Source organism: Bubalus bubalis, chromosome X, assembly GCF_019923935.1.
Source record: "Bubalus bubalis isolate 160015118507 breed Murrah chromosome X, NDDB_SH_1, whole genome shotgun sequence".
Lineage (NCBI taxonomy): Eukaryota > Metazoa > Chordata > Mammalia > Artiodactyla > Bovidae > Bubalus > Bubalus bubalis.
The window spans coordinates 73893271-73916879 of NC_059181.1; the positions used below are offsets into that span (position 1 = coordinate 73893271).

The following is a 23609-nucleotide window of genomic DNA, read 5'->3' on the forward strand; positions in this document are numbered from 1 at the left end:
TTCACTTTCTGCCATAAGGGTGGTGTCATCTGCATATCTGAGGCTATTGAGATTTCTCCCGGCAATCTTGATTCCAGCTTGTGCTTCTTCTAGCCCAGCGTTTCTCATGATGTGCTCTGCATATAAATAAGCAGGGTGACAATATACAGCCTTGACATACTCCTTTTCCTATTTGGAACCAGTCTGCTGTTCCATGTCCAGTTCTAACTGTTGCTTCCTGACCTGCATATAGGTTTCTCAAGAGGCAGGTCAGGTGGTCTGGTATTCCCATCTCTTTCAGAATTTTCCACAGTTTATTGTGATCCACACAGTCAAAGGCTTTGGAATAGTCAATAAAGCAGAAACAGATGTTTTTCTGGAACCCTATGGCTTTGTCCATGATCCAGCGGATGTTGGCAATTTGATCTCTGGTTCCTCTGCCTTTCTAAAAGCAGCCTGAACATCTGGAAGTTCACAGTTCACATACTGCTGAAGCCTGTCCAAGGGGGTCTCAAAAGTCTTCTCCAGCAACACAGTTCAAAAGCATCAATTCTTTGGCACTCAGCCTTCTTTATGGTCCAATTCTCACATTCGTACATGATTACTGGAAAAGCCATAGCTTTGACTACACAGACCTGTGTCAGAAGTAATACCTCTGCTTTTTAATATGCTGTCTAGGATTGTCATAGCTTTTCTTCCAAGGAGTAAGCATCATTTAATTTCAAGTCTGCAGTCACTGTCTGCAGTGATTTTGGAGCCCAAGAAAAAAAAGTTTTTATTTTTTTTTTTGTTTCCACTGTTTCCATTTCCCCCCCATCTATTAGCCATGAATTGATGGGACTGGAGGCCATGATCTTAGTTTTTTGAATATTAAGTTTTAAGCTGGCTTTTTCACTCTCCTCTTTCACCTTCATTATGAGGCTTTTTAGTTCCTCTTCATTTTCTGCCACTAGGGTGGTGTCATCTGCATATCTGAGGTTATTGATGTTTTTCCCAGCAGGTTTGACCTAAATCAAATCCTTTATGATTATACAGTCTAGGTGACAAACACATTCAAAGGATTAGATCTGGTAGAAAGAGTGCCTGAAGAACTACGGATGGAGATTCGTAACACTGTACATGAGGCAGTGGTCAAAACCATTTCAATGAAAAAGAAATGCTAGATGGCAAAGTGGTTCTCTAAGGAGGCTTTATAAATAGTTGAGAAAAGAAGAAAAGTAAAAAGCAAGGAAGAGAGTGAAAGATATACCCAACTGAATTCAGACTTCAGAGAATAGCAAGGAGAGATAAAAAGGCATTATTAAATGAACAATGCAAATAAACAGAGGAAAACAATAGAATGGGAAAAACTAGAGATCTCTTCATGAAAATTGAAGATATCATGGGAATATTTCCTATAAGTATGGGCATGATAAAGGACAGAAACTGTAAGGACCTAGCCGAAGCAGAAGAGATTAAAAAAAGCTGCCAGGAATACACAGAAGAACTAGACAAAAAAGTCTTAATGACCCAGCTAACCACGATGGCATAGTCACTCACCTAGAGTCAGACATCATGGAGTGTGAAGTCAAGTGGGCCTTAGGAAGCATTACTGAGAACAAAGCTAGTGGACGAGACAGAATTCCAACTGAGCTATTTAAGATCCTAAAAGATGGTGCTGTTAAAGTGCTGCATGTGATATGTCAGCAAATTTGGAAAACTCAGCAGTGGCCACAGGACTGGAAAAGGTCAGTTTTCATTCCAATCTCAAAGAAGGGCAATGCCAAAGAATGTTCAAACCAATGTGCAACTTTGCTCATTTCACATTCTAGCAGGTTTTTGCTCAAAATCTTTCAAGCTAGCTTCAGTAGTATGTGAACTTAGAACTTCTAGATGTTCAAGCTGAATTTAGAAAAGGCAGAGGAACCAGAGATCAAATTGCCCAACATTCATTGGATCATGGAGAAAGTAATGGAGTTCCCCCAAAACATCTATTTATGTCTCATTGACTACACTGAAGCCTTTGTGTGGATCACAACAAACTGTGGAAAATTCTTAAGGAGATGGGATTACCAGACCACCTTACATGTCTCCTGAGAAACTTATATGCAGATCACAAAGCAGTAGTTAGAACCGGACACAGAACAATGGACTGGTTCAAAATTGGGAAAAGAGTATGACAAGGCTGTACATTGTCACCCTTCTTATTTAATTGATATGCAGAGTACATTGTGTGAAGTGGCAGACTGGGTGAATCACAAGCTGGAATTAAGATTGCCAGAAGAAATATCAACAACCTCAGATATGTAGATTATACTATCCTAATGACAGGAAGAGGGACTAAAAAGCCTCTTGATGAGGGTGAAAGAGAAGAGCAAAAGAGCTGGCTTGAAACTCAACATTTAAAAAAAAAACTAAGTTAATGGCATCTGGTCCCATCACTTCATGGCAAAGAGAAGGGAAAAAAGTGGAAGCAGTGACAAATTCTATTTTCTTGGGCTCCTAAGTCACTGTGGATGGTGACTGCAGGAATGAAATTAAAGACACTTGCTTCTTTTAAGGAAAACTATGACAATCCTAGACAGGATATTAAAAAGCAGAGACATCACTTTGCTGACAAAGGTCCACATAGACAAAGCAATGGTTTTTCCAGTACTCATGTATGGATGTGAGAGTCGGTCCATAGAGAAGGCTGAATGCCAAAGAATTGAAGCTTTCAAATTGCGTTGGAGAAGGCTCTTGAGATCCCCTTGGACTGCAAGGAGATCAAACCATTCAATCCTAAAGGAAAGCAGTCCTGAATATTCATTGGAAGGACTAATGCTGAAGCTGAAGCTCTAATAGTTTGGCTACCTGATGTGAAGAGGTGACTCACTGGAAAAGACTCTGATGCTGGGAAAGATTGAAGTCAAAAGGAGAAGGAGGGAGCAGAGGATGAGATGGTTAGATAGCATCACCAACTCAATGGACATGAATTTGAGCCAACTCTGAGAGATAGTGAAGAACAGGGAAGCCTAGCGTGCTGCAGTCCATGGGGTCACAAAGAGTCAGACATGACTTAGTGACTGAATAACGAAAACAAGAATCACAGGGAACTCTATTTAATACTCTGTGGTGACCTAAATGGGAAGAAATTAAAAAAAAGAGGGAATATATGTATATGCATAGCTGACTTACTTTGTTGTACAGCAGAAAGTAACACAACAGTATAAAGCAACTATTCGTTGTTCAGCAACAGCAACTATATGCTCCAATAAAAATATTTAAAAGCCTGTGTACATACATATAATGGAGTACCACACAAAAAAATCAGTGCTGTAGCCCAAAAAAATACGCTCATCTATTCTCACTTATCAAGGTGTGTTTCAATAATAAATTAACTATACATACTAAAATTTAACAATAAAAAACACTACTCTGATCATCATTAAAGCTTCTCTACTTTCCTGTGGATTCCCAAGGGTTATTGAAATGTATAGGTAGTAATGGTGAGAGAATGAAAAAGAATTTTAGGATACGGGCCTATGCAAATATTAAAATATACTACTATGGCTTTGATTTTACTTATGAGTGTTTTCATTGTTAACAAATTATTCAAAGATTAATATGTGGCCATCACAGTGCTTTATACATTCTTAATGATATCAGGAAACACTAATTGAACACATATTAAGACTATGTGCCACACACATCAACCTGGTAAATTTTCATAAACCCTGAGGTAGATACTATTACTCTCATCACTTTACAGATACGAAAACTGAGACAGAGAGAGGTTAATTAAGTACCATTCTCAAGGTCACATAGCTAGTAGTATGTAACACATAACCAGTAAGGATATGCATCTAGTCAGCCAGACTCTGCTTTGTAAGTACTAAACTATCCTTCTTCTCAATCTCCCCTATTAAACTCAATACTGTATTGATGTCTGAGCTTCACATGATTAATAGCTATTTTCTTTTTAAATAACTATCATGTATGGACAGTTCAGTTCAGTTCAGTTCAGTCACTCAGTCATGTCCGACTCTTTGCGACCCCATGAATTGCATCACGCCAGGCCTCCCTGTCCATTACCAACTCCCGGAGTTCACTCAGACGCACATACATTGAGTCAGTGATGCCATCCAGCCATCTCATCCTCTGTCGTCCCCTTCTCCTCCTGCCCCCAATCCCTCCCAGCATCAGAGTCTTTTCCAATGAGTCAACTCCTCACATGAGGTGGCCAAAGTATTGGAGTTTCAGCCTCAGCATCAGTCCTTCCAAAGAAATCCCAGGGCTGATCTCCTTTAGAATGGACTGGTTGGATCTCCTTGCAGTCCAAGGGACTCTCAAGAGTCTTCTCCAACACCATAGTTCAAAAGCATCAATTCTTTGGTGTTCAGCTTTCTTCACAGTCCAACTCTCACATACATACATGACTATTGGAAAAACCATAGCCTTGACTAGACAGACCTTTGTTGGCGAAGTAATGTCTCTGCTTTTGAATATGCTATCTAGGTTGGTCATAACTTTCCTTCCAAGGAGTAAGCGTCTTTTAATTTCATGGCTGCAATCACCATCTGCAGTGATTCTGGAGAAAGTATTCATGGAAGATATCAAAATCCCTCAGGAAAAAAATCTTTTTTTTTCATAACAAATTCTAACTATTTATTATATATTCACTGAAAAAAATTTAACTAAAATTAAAGACAGTTAAAGTGGATGGCCATATAATTTGTTATCGAGAAGAGTAAAGTTGAGAGCCAAACGCACAAACCAGGAGTGTTCCAAGCAAACTGTGATGTATGGTAAATCTTGTTAAAACAAAAAGGATATAATTACTTCTGGGGTAACATTCAGCTAAGTTATATAAAACTGAGATTATAAATTTATATTTGGAGACAAGGACTGATTTCCAAAAGCAAGGTGAATTCATTCACCTTAAATGAAAATGCAGTAAATATGGTCATGCCCTAAATGCTTATAAAACATTATAATTATTGTTTCCTTGGGAAGACAAACAGAATGTTGATTAATTTGTGATATCAAATGGCTTCACAGTATAAGTATCAACATTTTGCTACTTTCTTTTAAAGAACTTGAAGTAGCTTTAATAGGGATTAATCTATCTCATTTCTTATTTCTTTATAACCTCTTTCTTTGATAGAATAACAAGAAAATGGATGACAAATGAAAGAACAAAATTGTCATTGTCTTAAGTAATATTCAATGAATTTTCTTGATAGCTTAGAGGAAAATGAGCTCACCTACAGTTCACAAAAGTCTGTCACTTCCACATGGATAATTTTCTACTTTTTTCAAAGTAAATATAATACTGCTGGCTAGTTTTTTAAAAAAAAAGATATTGAGCTACAACAAGAATGATTACTTAAATACAGTCACCTGGGTATTTAGTTGGATAATCTTATTGGAATAAAGCTATTATTAATTAAACTAACTAAATCTAACCTAGATTTAAAGATTTTTTATTTTTTTATACTTATTTTAAGTCAGTTAAACTCCAAATTCTTTGAACAAATGCTAATACAGGAGAATAGCAATGTTCCTATTCTTCTCACAGTATTTAGGTGGCAAATTCATTAAAGTTTAGAAACTAATGATTAGTAATTCATGATTTCTCTTTCAATTTTAATCATGTGACTGAGATAAACCACTATTTTCATTGCAGTTATTACCAATTATACTGCAAGCATTTCATTTTGGTCAAATGTATTAAAATTCATTCTTCCTCAGTATAAAATACGAAGTTTCATACATAAATAACACTTTTTGCCTTGATTACAGGTAACAGCAAGCAATTATCCTTCACAATAAATCTAAGAATATAATTCTAATTACTGAATTTGCTAGGGCATCTCCCTAGGTTTGTTTAGACATAGTAGTCTTTTGTATAATTTGGCATGAGGTGTTTGAAAGCTGTAGTGCTAGAAGTTCTAGAAGGATTTCAATACAGTGTTTTGTTGTTGTTTTTATTGGAGTATAGTTGATTGAAAATGTTGTGTTAGTTTCATGTGTACAGCAAGGTGATTCATTTACACATATACATATATCCACTCTTTTTTTTAAAGATGCCTTTCCTATATAGGACATTACAGAGTTTTGAGTAGAGTTCCCTGTGCTATATGGCAGGCTCTTATAAGTTATCTATTTTATATATAGTAATGTATATATGCCAACTCCAATCTCCCAGTTTACCCCTCCCCTCCTTATCCTCTGGTAACTGTAAGTTTGTTTTCTACATCTGCGACTCTATTTCTGTTTTGCAAATAAATTCATCTGTGTTCCTTTTTAAAGATTCCACATTGAAGCAATATCATATGATGTTTGTCTTTCTGTCTGACTTCACTCGGTATGACAATCTCTAGGTGTATCCATGTTGCTGCATATGGAACCATTTTGTTCTTTTTTATGGCTGAGCAATATTCCATTGTATATATGTATCATATAGCTTCTTTATCAATTCCTTTGTTGATGGACATTTAGGTTGCCTCCATGACCTACCTATTATAAATAGTGCTGCAATGAACACTGGGGTGCATCTATTTTTTCGAATTACAGTTTTCTCTGGGTGTCTTCCCTGGAATGGGATTGCTGGATGATATAGCAGTCCCATTTTTAGTTTTTAAAGAACCTCCATACCGTTTTCTATGCTGGATGTATCAATTTACATTCCCACCAACACTGTAAGAGGATTCCCTTTTCTCCACACCCTCTCCAGTACTATTGCTTGTAGATTTTTTGATGATGGTCATTCTGACTTGCTGTGAGGTGATACCATTAGAGTTTTGATTTGCATTTCTCTAATAATTAGTGATGCTGAGTATCTTTCCACGTGCTTTTTGATCATCTGTATGTCTTCTTCAGAGAAATGTCTACTTATTGACTTATCTTTCACACATTTTTTGATTTTTTTTTAATAATGATTGATTTTTTGATGTTTAGCTGCATGAGCTGTTTGTATATGTTGGAGATTAATCCCTTATCAGTTGCTTTGTTTGCAAACATTTTCTCCCCTCCTGAAGATGGTCTTTTTTTTGCTTATGGTTTCCTTTGCTGTGTAAAAGCTTTTAAGTTTAATTAGATTCCATTTATTTATTTTTATTTTCATTACTCTGGGAGGTAGATCAAAAAAAGATTTTCTTGGAATTTATGTCAAAGAGTGTTCTGCCTAGGTTTTCCTCTAGGAGTTTTGTAGTGTCTGGTCTTATATTTCAATATAGTGTTTTAACTGCAAAGCTGCTATGCAATATAGATTAAGTAGAAGAAATGGAGTAGCCATCATGGTCAACAAAAGAGTCCGAAATGCAGTACTTGGATGCAATCTCAAAAATGACAGAATGATCTCTGTTCGTTTCCAAGGCAAACCATTCAGTATCACAGTAATCCAAATCTATGCCCCAACTAGTAACGCTGAAGAAGCTAAAGTTGGACAGTTCTATGAAGACCTACAAGACCTTTTAGAACTAACACCCAAAAAAGATGTCCTTTGCATTACAGGGGACTGGAATGCAAAAGTAGGAAGTCAAGAAACACCTGGAGTTGATGAAACATGTAAAATTTCATGTATGAAACGAGTTGCCAGTCCAGGTTCAATGCACGATACTGGATGCTTGGGGCTGGTGCACTGGGATGACCCAGAGGGATGGTGTGGGGAGGGAGGAGGGAGGAGGGTTCAGGATGGGGAACACATGTATACCTGTGGCGGATTCATTTTGATATTTGGCAAAACTAATACAGTTATGTAAAGTTTAAAAAATAAAATAAAATTAAAAAAAAAAAAAAGAAAGAAACACCTGGAGTAACTGGCAAACTTGGTCTTGTAATACGGAATGAAGCAGGGCAAAGGCTAATAGAGTTTTGCCAAGAGAACGCACTGGTCATAGCAAACACCCTCTTCCAAAAACACAAGAGAAGACTCTACACATGGACATCACCAGATGGTCAATACCAAACTCAGATTGATTATATTCTTTGCAGCCTAAGGTGGAGAAGCTCTATACTATACAGTCAAGAAAAACAAGACCAGGTGCTGGAGCTGACTGCGACTCAGATCATGAACTCCTTATTGCCAAATTCAGACTTAAATTGAAGAAAGTAGGGAAAATCACTAGACCATTCAGGTATGACCTAATTCAAATCCCTTATGATTATACAGTGGGTGTGAGAAATAGATTTAAGGGACTAGATCTGATAGGTTGAGTGCCTGATGAACTATGGATGGAGGTTTGTGACACTGTACAGGAGACAGGGATCAAGACTATCCCCATGGAAAAGAAATGCAAAAAAGCAAAATGGCTGTCTGGGGAGGCCTTATAAATAGCTGTGAAAAGAAGGGAAGTGAAAAGCAAAGGAGAAAAGGAAAGATATAAGCATCTGAATGCAGAGTTCCAAAAAATAGCAAAAAGAGATAAGAAAGCCTTCCTCAGAGATCAATGCAAAGAAATAGAGGAAAACAGCAGGATTGGAAAGACTAGCGATTTCTTCAAGAAAATTAGAGATACCAAGGGAACATTTCATGCACAGATGGGCTCAATAAAGGACAGAAATGACATGGACCTGATAGAAGCAGAAGATATAAAGAAGAGATGGTAAGAATAAACAGAAAAACTGTACAAAAAATATCTTCATGACCCAGATAATCACGATGGTGTGATCACTCACCTAGAGCCAGATGTCCTGGACTGTGAAGCCAAGTGAGCCTTAGAAAGCATCACTACGAACAAAGCTAGTGCAGGTGATGGAATTCCAGCTGAGCTATTTCAAATCCTAAAAGATGATGCTATGAAAGTGCTGCACTCAATATGCAAGCAAATTTGGAAAAATCAGCAGTGGCCACAGGACTGGAAAAGTTCAGTTTTCATTCCAATCCCAAAGAAAGGTAATGCCAAAGAATGCTCAAACTACCACACAATTGCACTCATCTCACACGCTAGTAAAGTAATGCTCAAAATTCTCCAAGCCAGGCTTCAGCAATATGTGAACCGTGAACTTCCAGATGTTCAAGCTGGTTTTAGAAAAGGCAGAGGAACCAGAGATCAAATTGCCAACATCTGCTGGATCATCGAAAAAAGCAATAGGGTTCCAGAAAAACATCTATTTCTGCTTTATTGACTATGCCAAAGCCTTTGACTGTGTGGATCACAATAAACTGTGGAAAATTCTGAAAGAGATGGGAATACCAGAACACCTGACCTGCCTCTTGAGAAACCTGTATGCAGGGCAGGAAGCAACAGTTAGAACTGGACATGGAAAAACAGACTGGTTCCAAATAGGAAAAGGAGTCGTCAAGGTTGTATATTTTCACCCTGCTTATTTAAATTATATTCACAGTATATCATGAGAAACACTGGGCTGCAAGAAGCACAGGCTGGAATCAAGATTGCTGGGAGAAATATCAATAACCTCAGATATGCAGATGACACCACCCTTATGAGAAAGTGAAGCAGAACTAAAAAGCCTCTTGATGAAAGTGAAAGAGGAGAGTAAAAAAGTTGGCCTAAAGCTCAACATTCAGAAAACGAAGATCATGGCATCTGGTCCGATCACTTCATGGCAAATAGATGGGGAAACAGTGGAAACAGCTTCAAACTTTATTTTTTTGGGCTCCAAAATCACAACAGATGGTGATTGCAGCCATGAAATTAAAAGATGCTTACTCCTTGGAAGGAAATTTATGCCCAACCTAGATAGCATATTCAAAAGCAGAGACATTAGTTTGCCAACAAAGGCTATGGTTTTTCCAGTGGTCATGTATGGATGTGAGAGTTGGACTGTGAAGAAAACTGAGTGCCAGAGAATTGATGCTTTGAACTGTGGTGTTGGAGAAGACTCTTGAGAGTCCCTTGGACTGCAAGGAGATCCAACCAGTCCATTCTAAAGGAGATCAGTCCTGGGTGTTCTTTGGAAGGAATGATGCTAAAACGAAACTCCAATACTTTGGCCACCTCATGCGAAGAGTTGACTCATTGGAAAAGACTCTGATGCTGGGAGGGATTGGGGGCAGGAGGAGAAGGGGACGACAGAGGATGAGATGGCTGGATGGCATCACTGACTCGATGGACTGAGTTTGAGTGAACTCTGGGAGTTGGTGATGAACAGGGAGGCCTGGCGTGCTGCAGTTCATGGGGTCGCCAAGAGTCCGACATGACTGAGCGACTGAACTGAATAAATAATAAGCTTTGGTATACTTAATTTCTAAGTATTTCTTAATTTCTAAGAACAGAAGTGTGTGAATAATAACACCTTTATTCTGAGCCTTTTACTATTAAAGGTTATAAACCTCTTTTTTCTTCATTCAATCCACAGAAGCTAAGCCATTTAAGTTTTTCTTCCTCCAGGAAATCTTCCCTTGTATGTGGTAGACTGAAAAGAGCATTGGACTAAAAATCAATTCCAGCTATGCCACTCAGTGTATGACTATGGAAAAGATAAATTCAACCCATCTTTGTTTACTTATATGCAAAATGATGGACTAGATCCCATCTAGCTCTAGAATCTATGACTTATAAACACATGACAAAACACTTCATTTAAAAGCAAGTTCAAAACAGAAAAGAAGTATTTACATAAAACCAGACTACTTATTTCAAATTTACAGCCATGCACAATAAGAAATAATTTATATCTATATGTTAGACAAAAGAATCTTACAGTGTAAATTAACAATGGAAGGTATATCTGAAGAAAGATTAAATAGCTTGTGAAAAGAGCATTCAATTAATATTTACTATGCTAGGCAATGCAAAAATTAATATGACATTTAAAGCTCCCTCAGTGGGAAAAATAAAAATATTCACATGAATTTATAGCCAGGGAGAATGTGATTAAGTACTAATACTCCAATAAAGTACACAAAATACAGTAATAGGAACACAGTTGAGGAAAAATGCAAGCTGCTTTTTTTAAGGATCAAGGGAGGAAGCCATAAATTAACCCACAAGAACTTCTACTGAGAAATTCTTTTTTAGTCAAGGGTATATGAACTTGAAATAAGTAACATTTTACCTATTTCAAATATTATAAAATTTAGATAGAAATTAATCAATGTTAATAATACTTGATTATAATTAATCAGGTTATTATTGTGTTTATTTTTAATATATAGTGACACCATGAAAATGTTATTACTCTCTTGCTTCTTCTACTTTTTTGTTTACTTGATTCTTCTTTGTCCCCACTGTTTAAAAAAATGGAAGCAGCTATGTTAATGTTCTCAAAGCTTAAACTATTGCAGCAACAAGACATATAAAGCTAACATGACTTCCACTATCACCCCTACCCCACTTCTACTTTCCTATAACTCAAGGAACAAAGTCTAGGAATAATGCATGGACAGGAGGCAAACAACCATCTTTTATATGCTTCTGGTAGTGGTACTCACCAACGTCAATAAAAGCACTGTAAAGGGAAAAATAACTTGCAAGGAACTATAATTAAGTAAAATAATTGTCATGAGGTAACAGTAAATGTTACAATTTTCCACCTTAAGGGTAGCAGTGTAAGGCATGATGGGTAACTGAACAATAGCTTACACTCATCACTAATTTGAAACAGAAAAACATTTATTAGGTAAAGTATATTTAAAATGGATAACCAACAAGGTCCTACTATATAGCACATGGAACTCTGATCAATGTTATATGGCAGCCTGGATGGGAGGGTAGTTTGCAAGAGAATGGACACATGTATATGTATGACTGAGTCCCTTCGCTGTTCACCTGAAACTATTATAACATTGCTAATTGGCTATACCTCAATACAAAATAAAAAGTAAAAAAAAAAAGAAAATTAATGAATTGTTAAAATGTACAGATTCTTTAAAGTTTGTATAGCTCATTTGCTCAGTAATATGCCACCATTTTCAGAAGCATTTCAAAGACAGAACTAAAGCAATTTAATCCATAAAATGGAATACATGAAAAACTTTGTGAAATATTTTGACAGTATCCCCCAACATTTTGTGCTATGTTAATTTCTCCAGAATATCTGACTAAAAGTGGTAAGAATGAAATTGAATTTTAATATGTATTATTCCTTAGGCACTAGACAGATGAAAACATAAAGTACACAAAATATAGAAATGCCAAAATCTAAGTACAACTGGCATATAGAGATTTCAGCATTAGCGTCACTGTTTTTAGTGTTTTTTTGTTTGTTTGTTTGTTTGTTTCATTTTTGGGTCATACTGTATGGCATGTGGGATTTGTTTCCCAACCAGGGATGGAACCTACTCGCCCTGCAATGGAAGTGCAGAGTCTTAACCACTGGACACCAGGGAAGTCCCAAACTAGTTTTTTTTGTTGTTTGTTTGTTTGTTTTTTAAAGAGCACAAGAGGTTCATGTGTATAGCTTGAAACACTGGAATTATTCATTGGGAAAATGCACTTTCTGACACACAAACTGGCTGACTAGAAAATACATATATTTAATGAATAGTTAGTAGATTCAATCATTTTATAAACGAAAACCTGACAAATGAAATTCTGGAGTTGAAAGGAATCACAGGGAAACTTAATTCCCAGATTTTGCAGAGGACAAAATGAGGAAGCTAGTTAGTAGATCAAAACTAGCATTCAGTTTTCTTGGCTTCCAATCAGGTGTTCCTTTTACTACAGTACATGGTACACTTATGTTATGGCTAAGATTTGAACACAATCCTGTTTCTATTTTTCTAATGTTTAAAAGGTAACGATAACCAAATCTCTGATTTACTTATTCTACAATGCCCAGGATACAAGATTTACTCCATAATATATCCTACAGATTAACTAATGTCCTTAGATAATTAGGTTTTATTATTAGCAGATATAAAATACAAGTAAATCTTTCTGTCTTAAAATGTTTTCTAAATCAAAATGCAGCTTAAAAGCATCAGGGTCCAATAAAACACATCCTGATAACTTTGGGGTTTTGTTTTAAAACAAATTTTTTAGCTATAAATGTAAGAATTAGTAATCAAGGCATGATCTATTATTTTTTCCCTAAATTAAATAAGGCCAGTTACTCTGAAACTTTACTAATAACAGTAGCCACAAGCTACATATGGCTATTAAGCAATTTTAAAATGTAGGAAAGTCCAAATTCAGATGGGCTTTAAGTATAACATACACACCAGAATTTGAAAACAAAGTATAAAAATAGAATTTAAAATCTCACTAATTTTTACAATTTTGAAATGAAATATTTTGGATATATTAGGTTAGATAAAATATATCATTAACATTAATTTCATCTGCTTCTTTTTATTTTTTAACATGACTACTAGAAATTTTAAAATTACATATGTGGCTTCACTACATTTCTACTGAACAGTTCTTAGCTATCATTTGCAAATATCTAGGTGCTCAAGCTGGTATTAGAAAAGGCAGAGGAACTAGAGATCAAATTGCCAACATCTTCTGGACCATGGAAAAAGCCAGAGGGTTCCACAAAAACATCTATTTCTGCTTTATTGACTATGCCAAAGCCTTTGACTGTGTGGATCACAATAAACTGTGGAAAATTCTGAAAGAGATGGGAATACCAGACCACGTGACCTGCCTCTTGAGAACCTATATGCAGGTCAGGAAGCAACAGTTAGAACTGGACATGGAACAACAGACTGGTTCCAAATAGGAAAAGGCATACATCAAGGCTGTATATTGTCACCCTGCTTATTTAACTTCTATGCAGAGTACATCATGAGAAACGCTGGGCTGCAAGCTGGAATCAAGACTGCCGGGAGAAATATCAATAACCTCAGATATGCAGAGGACACCACCCTTATGACAGAAAGTAAAGAGGAAATAAAGAGCCTCTTGATGAAAGTGAAAGAGGAGAGTAAAAAAGTTGGCCTAAAGTTCAACATTCAGAAAACTAAGATCATGGCATCTGGTCCCATCACTTCATGGCAAATATATGGGGAAACAGTGGAAAGAGTGTCAGATTTTACTTTTTTGGGCTCCAAAATCACTGCAGATGGTGACTGCAGCCATGAAATTAAAAGACGTTTACTCCTTGGAAGGAAAGTTATGACCAACCTATATAGCATATTGAAAAGCAGAGACATTACTTTGCCAACAAAGGTCCATCTAGTCAAGGCTGTGTTTTTCCAGTAGTCATGTATGGATGTGAGAGTTGGACTGTGAAGAAAGCTGAGCGCCAAAGAATTGATGCTTTTGAACTGTGGTGTTGGAGAAGACTCCTGAGAGTCCCTTGGACTGCAAGGAGATCCAACCAGTCCATTCTAAAAGAGAGCAGTCCTGGGTGTTCACTGGAAGTACTAATGCTAAAGCTGAAACTCCAATACTTTGGCCACCTCATGCAAAGAGTTGACTCATTGGAAAACACTCTGATGCTGGAAGAGACTGGGAGCAGGAGGAGAAGGGGACGACAGAGGATGAGATGGCTGGATGGCACCACTGACTCAATGACATGATTTTGAGTAAACTCCCGGTGTTGTTGATGGACAGGGAGGCTTGGTGTGCTGTGATTCATGGGGTCGCAAAGAGTCAGACACGACTGAGTAACTGAACTGAACTGAAATGAGGTGCAACTGATAAAAATTTGTATATGCTCTAAGAATAACTTAACATTACAAAAATCACCTATATAATGAGTAGTCAACATCTGTGCTAAAGAAGATATGATGTATAAAAATACACTAAATGCAGAAATAAAATTTAGTTGGCTTTATGTATTTTTCCTCAGTAGATTTACATTTTGCTTTTGGTTAACACTGAAACTGGTTTATATTCCTTGATCACATATGAATTGATAAGAGAGAAATGTATCCTAGAAGTATGGTAAAAAATTCAGCCTTTGTCCTCTTCTTCAATTTGCAAATGTATGTGAGTTGACTTAAAAATAAATACTGTGATTTAAAAACAAATACTGTAGGGCAGTCCTAAGATGGTGGAGGAATAAGACGGGGAGACCACTTTCTCCCCAACAAATTCATCAAAATAACATTTGAACGCTGAGAAAATTCCACAAAACAACTTCTGAATGACTGCAGAGGACATCAGGCGCCCAGAAAAGCAGCCCATTGTCTTCGAAATGAGGTAGGAAATAATATAAAAGACAAAAAGAGAGACAAAAGATGTAGGGACAGAGCTCCGTGCCAGGAAGGGAGTTTAAAAAAGAGAGAAATTTCCAAACATCAAGAAACACTCTCACTGCCAAGTCTGTTGTGAGCCTTGGAACGACAGAGGGCAACATAACTGGGAGAAAAATAAATAAATAATTAAAACCCACAGATTATGTGCCCAACGGTAACTCCCCCAGTGGAGAAGCAGCGCAGACGCCTACATTCGCCACTAGCAAGCCAGGGCTGGGCAGGGAGGCATGGGCTGCATTGCTTAGAGTAAGGACCAGGCCTGAATAGCCCGAGGGCAATCTAAGGGAACTAACTTGGGATAGCAAACCAGACTGTGGGATAACTACCACGTGAACAGCCCTAACCTGAGACACTGCCAGGCCTGCTCACAGAACAAAGGACTGAGCAGAGCCAGCCGGCTGCAGACCGGTCCATCCCCCTCCAGTGACAGGCAGAGAGGGCAGCCAGAGCCAGAAGGGGGCAATCGTGGCCCCAGAGAGGCATTATCTACCAAAATGCAAGCAGGCTTCTTTGCTAATCAAGACTTCTTAGGATTCTGGACAGTCAACATCTGTCTGAGAAGGTGAACCAGTTGTGCACCCAGAAAACCGAGTTGCAGGCACGGGGGAGGTGATAAGTCACAGGGACTGCGCTCACCAAACACCTGGTCACCTGAGCTGCTCGGACCTGGGAAGGGCACAAAATGCAGGCCTAACCGAGTCTGCACCTCTGAGAACTACCCGAGTACCTGAACCTGAGCGGCTTAGACCTGGGAAGTGCATACAACCCAGGGTCGGCCTCAGACAGTTCCCAGCAGAGCAACCTAGAGCCTAAGCAGTGTAGGCTGGGATAGCACACACGTCATGAGTGGGGGCAAACCCAGTGTGGCTGAGACACTGCGAGCACATGCCAGTGTTATTTGTTTGCAGCGTCTCTCCCTCCCCACAGCACGACTGAAACAGTGAGCCTAAAAAAGTGTCCACCACTGCCCCCTTGTGCTAGGGTGGAAATTAGACACTGAAGAGACCAGCAAACAGAAGAAGCTAAAACAGAGGGAACCTCCTTGGAAGTGACAGGTGCAATACATTAAAACCCTGTAGTTAGTACAGACTACATAGGAAGGGGCCTATAGATCTTGAGAAATATAGACTGGATCAAGGAACTATCTGAAAATGAACTGACCCCACACTGCCCACAACACCACCAGAGAAAGTCCTAGATATATTTTTACTATTTTTACTATCATTCTTCAATTTAATTTTTTTTTAATTTTAAGTCCTCTATTACTTCTTTAATTTTCATTTTTATAACCTACTATTCTTTGCAAAAAAAAAAAGAGACACTTTTTTAAAGCAAACTTCATATATATATATATATTTTTTTTATAATTTTTGTGACTTTTTTTTCTTTAATATTGTATTTTTGAAAGTCCAACCTCTACTCTAGATTTTTAATCTTTGCTTTCTGGTATTTATGATCAATTTTGTACTTTTAAGAACCCAATCTTCAGTACCCATTTTTACTTGGGAGCGAGATTACTGGCTTTACTGCTCTCTCCCCCTTTGGACTCTCCTTTTTCTCCACCAGGTCGCCTCTATCTCCTCCCTCCCCCTTCTCTTCTCTATCCAACTCTGTGAATCTCTTTGTGTGTTCCAGATGGTGGAGAACACTTAGGGAACTGATTACGGGCTGAATCTGTCTCTCTTCTTTTGATTCCCCCCTTTATCCTCCTGGCCACCTCTGTCTCCTTCCTCCCTCTTCTCTGTATAACTCCATGAACATCTCTGAGTGGTCCAGACTGTGGAGGGCACATAAGGAAGTGATTCCTAGCTAGCCTGCTCTCTCCTCTTTTGATTACACCTCATCTCATCCTGATCACCTCTATCTCCCTCCTCCCTCTTCTCCATGTAACTCTGTGAATCTATCTGGGTGTCTCCACTGTGGAGAAACATTTCATCTTTAACCTAAATGTTTCATCAATGGAACTGTATAGATGAAAAAGTCTTGAGGCTACTGTAAAAATAAGATGGGAAACCAGAAGCAGAAGGCTTAAATCCAAATCCTGAGAACACCAGAGAACTCCTGACTCCAGGGAACATTAATCAATAGGAGCTAATCAAACACCTCCATACCTACACTGAAACCAAGCACCACCCAAGGGCCAACAAGTTCCAGAGCAAGACATACCACGCAAATTCTCCAGCAACACAGGAACATAGCCCTGAGCTTCAATATACAGGCTGCCCAAAGTCACTCCAAACCCACTGACATCTCATAACTCAGTACTGGACACTTCATTGCACTCCAGAGAGAAGAAATCCAGCTCCACCCACCAGAACACAGACACAAGCTTCCCTAACCAGGAAACCTTGACAAGCCACCTGTACAACCCCACCCACACCCAGGAAACTCCACAATAAAGAGAACTCCACAAACTGCCAGAATACAAAAAGGCCACCCCAAACACAGCAATATAAACAAGAGGAAGAGACAGAGGAATACCCAAGGAGGTAAAGGAACAGGATAAATGCCCACCAAACCAAACCAAAGAGGAAGAGATAGGGAATCTACCTGATAATTCCAAATAATGCTAGTGAAAAAGATCCAAAATATTGAAAACAAAATGGACTCACAGATAAATAGCCTGGAGACAAGAATGGAGAAGATGCAAGAAAGGTTTAACAAGGACCTAGGAGAAATAAAAAAGTCAATATATAATGAATAATACAATAAATGATATCAAAACACTCTGTTTTCAGAGTGTAGAATAACGGAGGCAGAAGAAAGGATTAGTAAAGTAGAAGATAGAATGGTACAAATAAATCAATCAGAGAGGAAAAAAGAAAAATGAATTAAAAGAAATGAGGACAATCTCAGAGACCTCTGGGACAATGTTAAATGCCACAACGTTCAAATCATAGGAGTCCCAAAAGAAGAAGACAAAAAGAAAGGCCATGAGAAAATACCTGAGGAGATAATAGTTGAAAACGTCCCTAAAATAGGGAAGGAAATAATCAGCCAAGTCCAAGAAACCCAGAGAGTCCCAAATAGGATAAACCCAAGGTGAAACACCCCAAGACACATATTAATCAAATTAACAAAGATCAAACACAAAGAAAAATATTAAAAGCAACAAGGGAAAAACAACAAATAACACACAAGGGGATTCCCATAAGGATAACAGCTGATCATTCAACAGAAACTCTTCAGGCCAGGAGGGAATGGCAAGACATACTTAAAGTGATGAAAGAAAATAACCTACAGCCCAGACTACTGTACCCAGCAAGGATCTATTTCAAATATGAAGGAGAAATCAAAAGCTTTACAGACAAGCAACAGCTGAGAGAATTCAGCACCACCAAACCAGTTCTTCAACAAATGCTAAAGGATCTTCTCTAGACAGGAAACACAGAAAGGGTGTATAAACTAGAATCCAAAACAAAAAAGTAAATGGCAACAGGATCATACTTATTAATAATTACCTTAAATGTAAATGGGTTGAATGCCCCAACCAAAAGACAAAGCCTGGCTGAATGGATACAGAAACAATACCCCTATATATGTTGTCTACAAGAATACCTACCTCAAAAAAAGGGACACCTACAGACTGAAAGTGAAAGGTTGGAAAAAGATTTTCCACGCAAATAGAGACCAAAAGAAAGCAGGAGTAGCAATACTCATATCAGATGAGTATTTAAAACAAAGGCTGTGAAAAGAGACAAAGAAGGACACTACACAGTGATCAAAGGATCAATCCAAGAAGAAGATATAACAATTATAAAAATATATGCACCCAACATAGGAGCACCGCAATACGTAAGACAAATGCTAACAAGTATGAAAGGGGAAATTAACAATGACACAATAATAGGGGGAGACTTTAATAACCCACTTACACCTATGGATAGATCAACTAAACAGAAAATTAACAAGGAAACACAAGTTTTAAACGATACAATACACCAGTTAGACCTAATTGATATCTATAGGACATTTTACCCCAAAACAATGAATTTCACCTTTTTATCAAGTGTACACGGAACCTTCTCCAGGATAGATCACATCCTGGGCCATAAATCTAGCCTTGGTAAATTCAAAAAAATTGAAATCATTCCAAGCATCTTTTCTGACCACAATGCAGTAAGATTACATCTCAATTGCAGGACAAAAGCTATTAAAAATTCCAACATATGGAGGCTGAACAACACGATGCTGAATTATCAACAAATCACAGAAGAAATAAAAAAAATAAATCCAAACATACATAGAAACGAATGAAAATGAAAACACAACAACCCAAAACTGTGGGACACTGTAAAAGCAGTGCTAAGGGGAAGGTTCATAGCAATACAGGCATACCTCAAGAAAAAAGTGAAATAAATAACTTAACTCTACACCTAAAGCAACTAGAAAAGGAAGAAATGAAGAACCCCAGGGTTACTAGAAGTAAAGAAATATTAAAAATTAGGGCACATGATATTATACATGTTTCAATGCCATTTTCCCAAATCATCCTACCCTTGCCCTCTCCCAGAGTCCAAAAGACTGTTCTATACATTTGTGTCTCTTTTGCTGTCTTGCATACAGGGTTATTGTTACCATCTTTCTAAATTCCATATATATGTTAGGGAACATGTGTACACCCGTGGTGTATTCATGTTGATGTATGGCAAAACCAATACAATATTGTAAAGTAATTAGCCTCCAATTAAAATAAATACATTAAAAAAATTAGGGCAGAAATAAATGCAAAAGAAACAAAAGAGACCACAGCAAAAATCAACACAACCAAAAGTGTTTCTTTGAGAGGATAAATAAAATTGACAAAACATTAGCCAGACTCATCAAGAAACAAAGAGAGAAAAATCAAATCCATAAAATTAGAAATGAAAATGGAGAGATCACAACAGACAACACAGAAATACAAAGGATCATAAGAGGCTACTATCAGCAATTATATGCCAATAAAATGGACAACATGGAAGAAATGGACCAATTCTTAGAAAAGTACAACTTTCCAAAACTGAACCAGGAAGAAATGGAAAATCTCAACAGACCCATCACAAGCACGGAAATTGAAACTGTAATTAGAAATCTTCCAGCAAACAAAAGCCCAGGTCCAGATGCCTTCACAGTTGATTTCTACCAAAAATTTAGAGAAGGGCTAACACCTATCCTACTCAAACTCCTCCAGAAAATTGCAGAGGAAGGTAAACTTCCAAACTCATTCTCTGAGGTCACCAACACCCAATACCAAAACCTGAAAAAGATGCCACACACACAAAAAAAAGAAAGAAAACTACAGGCCAATATCAAGGATGAACAAAGATGCAAAAATCCTTAACAAAATACTAGCAATCAGAATCCAACAACACATTAAAAAGATCATACATCATGACCAACCGGGCTTTATCCCAGGGATGCAAGGATTCTTCAATATCCGCAAATCAATCACTGTAATACACCACATTAACAAATTGAAAAATAAAACACATATGATTAATAGATGCAGAGAAAGCCTTTGACAAAATTCAACATCCAATTATGATAAAAACCGTCCAGAAAGCAGGAATAGAAGGAACATACCTCAACGTAATAAAAGCTATATATGACAAACCCATAGCAAACATTATCCTCAATGGTGAAAAATTGAAAGTATTTCCCCTAAAGTCGGGAACAAGATAAGAGTGCCCACTCTGACTACTACTATTCAACATAGTTTTGGAAGTTTTGGCCACAGAAATCAGCAGAAAAAGAAATAAAAGGAATCCAGATTGGAAAAGAAGAAGTAAAAGTCTGTTTGCAGATGACATGATCCTCTACATAGAAAACCCTAAAGGCTCTACCAGAAAATTACTAGAGCTAATCAATGACTATAGTAAAGTTGCAGGATATAAAATCAACACACGAAATCCCTTGCATTCCTATACACTAAAAATGAGAAAACAGAAAGAGAAATTAAGGAAACAATTCCATTCACCATTGCAACAAAAAGAATAAAATACTGAGGAAAATATCAACCTAAATAAACAAAAGACCTATATATAGAAAACTATAAAACACTCGCGAAAGAAATCAAAGATGATATAATAGATGGAGAAATATACCGTGTTCATGGATCGGAAGAATAAATACAGTGAAAATGAGTATACTACCCAAAGCAATCTATAGATTCCATGCAATCCCTATTAAGCCACCAATGGTATTTTTCACAGAGCTAGAAGAAATAATTTCACAATTTGTATGGAAATACAAAAAAACCTCGAATAGCCTAAGCAATCTTGAGAAAGAAGAATGGACCTGGAGGAATCAACCTGCCTGACTTCAGGCTCTACTACAAAGCCACAGTCATCAAGACAGTATGGTACTGGCACAAAGACATAAATATAGATCAATGGGACAAAATAGAAAACCCACAGTTAAATCCATGCACCTATGGACACCTTATCTTTGACAAAGGAGGCAAGAATATACAATGGAGAAAAGACAATCTTTTTAACAAGTGGTGCTCGGAAAACTGGTCAACCACTTGTAAAAGAATAAAACTAGAACACTTTCTAACACCATACACAAATATAAACTCAAAATGGATTAAAGATCTAAACATAAGACCAGAAATTATACAACTCCTAGAGGAGAACATAGGCAAAACACTCTCCGACATAAATCATAGCAGGATCCTCTATGACCCACGTCCCAGAATATTGGAAATATAAGCAAAAATTAACAAATGGGATCTAATTAAAATTGAAAGCTTCTGCACAACAAAGAAAACTATAAGCAAGGTGAAAAGACAGCCTTCAGAATGGGAGAGAATAATAGCAAATGAAGCAACTGACAACGAATTAATCTCAAAAATATACAAGCAACTCCTACAGCTCAATTCCAGAAAAATAAACGACCCAATCAAAAAATGGACCAAAGAACTAAACAGACATTTCTCCAAAGATGACATACAGATGGCTAACAAACACATGAAAAGATGCTCAACATCACTCATTATCAGAGAAATGCAAATCAAAACCACAATGAGGTACCATTTCACACCAATCAGAATGGCTGCTATCCAAAAGTCTACAAGCAATAAATCGTGGAGAGGGTGTGGAGGAAGGGGATCCCTCCTATACTGTTGGTGGGAATGCAAACTAGTACAGCCACTATGGAGAACAGTGTGGAGATTCCTTAAAAAACTGGAAATAGAACTGCCATACGACCCAGCAATCCCACTGCTGGGCATACACACCAAGCAAACCAGAATTGAAAGAGACACATGTACCCCAATGTTCATCGCAGCACTGTTTATAATAGCCAGTACATGGAAGCAACCTAGATGTCCATCAGCAGACAAATGTATAAGAAAGCTGTGGTACATATGCACAATGGAGTATTACTCAGCCATTAAAAAGAATACATTTGAATCCATTCTAATGAGGTAGATGAAACTGGAGCCTGTTATACAGAGTGAAGTAAGCCAGAAAGAAAAACACCAATACAGTATATTAATGCATATATATGGAATTTAGAAAGATGGTCACGATAACCCTGTATGTGAGACAGCAAAAGAGAAACAGATGTATAGAACAGTCTTTTGGACTCTGTGGGAGAGGGAGAGGGTGGGGTGATTTGGGAAAATGGCATTGAAACATGTATAATATCATATGTGAAACGAATGACCAGTCCAGGTTCGATGCATGATACAGGATGCTTGGCGCTGGTGCACTGGGATGACCCAGAGTGATGATATGGGGAGAGAGGTGGGAGGGGGCGTTCAGGATGGGGAACATGTGTACACCCATGGTGTATTCATATTGATGTATGGCAAAACCAATAAAGTATTATAAAGTAATTAGCCTCCAATTAAAATAAATAAATTTATATAAAAAAAAACAAATACTGGCATAAAACACCATCTGACACTCTGCAAATGCCGACGGCTATAAACTTAAAAGATTTCGGCAATTAACAGTTCAACAAAACAAAACATATTTATAATTTATACCTTTGCTCCATCTGAAATACTGTCCCAGTTTCCACCACTCAAAGAGAACTTTCCATTGCCTATACGCAGCAATATCTCTTCAGGAGTATCATTGGGCCCATTAGCAAAGGGAGTGTAGCTATTAATAAAAAAGATTTAAATATACATGAAGGCCTAACATACATATTAAATCTAATTGAAAATGATGAGTATAGAACTACAAGCATATATTTACAATAGAAAATTAAGAATATCACCTAAAATTTTCCTTTACTGTTCATATAAAATTTTACCTTCCAATGAACTTAATGATTTATATAATGAAATGAAAAGTCTTGCCTACATCAATTTTTTTTTTACCTTTGATCTGTGAATCAGTGAAAAATAAAGGTAGTTGTATGTAACAATACATTCTGAAAATCAACACAAATTTTTATTCACAGGCATAAGTTAGGAAACCAAATATACCTACTATGAAGAAAGTAATTTTATACATTTATTGAATAGGCTCAAATTTATCAATATTATCAGTGAAAACAAAGTAACAATATTTTTAACTAATGTCTATGAAAAACTGGTTAAATATATCAATATAAT

General features: G+C 37.3%; 1 protein-coding gene across 15 annotated transcripts in view; it reads right to left on the reverse strand.

Moving 5' to 3' along the window:
* Positions 1-23609, reverse strand: part of RPS6KA6 (ribosomal protein S6 kinase A6) — a 192300-nt gene that overhangs the window by 38991 nt on the left and 129700 nt on the right. For all 15 annotated transcript variants that reach the window (XM_025276979.3, XM_025276980.3, XM_025276986.3 and 12 more), the window contains one exon: positions 23034-23151. In XM_025276979.3, coding sequence (XP_025132764.1) covers positions 23034-23151 — 118 coding nt within the window. The remainder of the gene's footprint in view (positions 1-23033; positions 23152-23609) is intronic.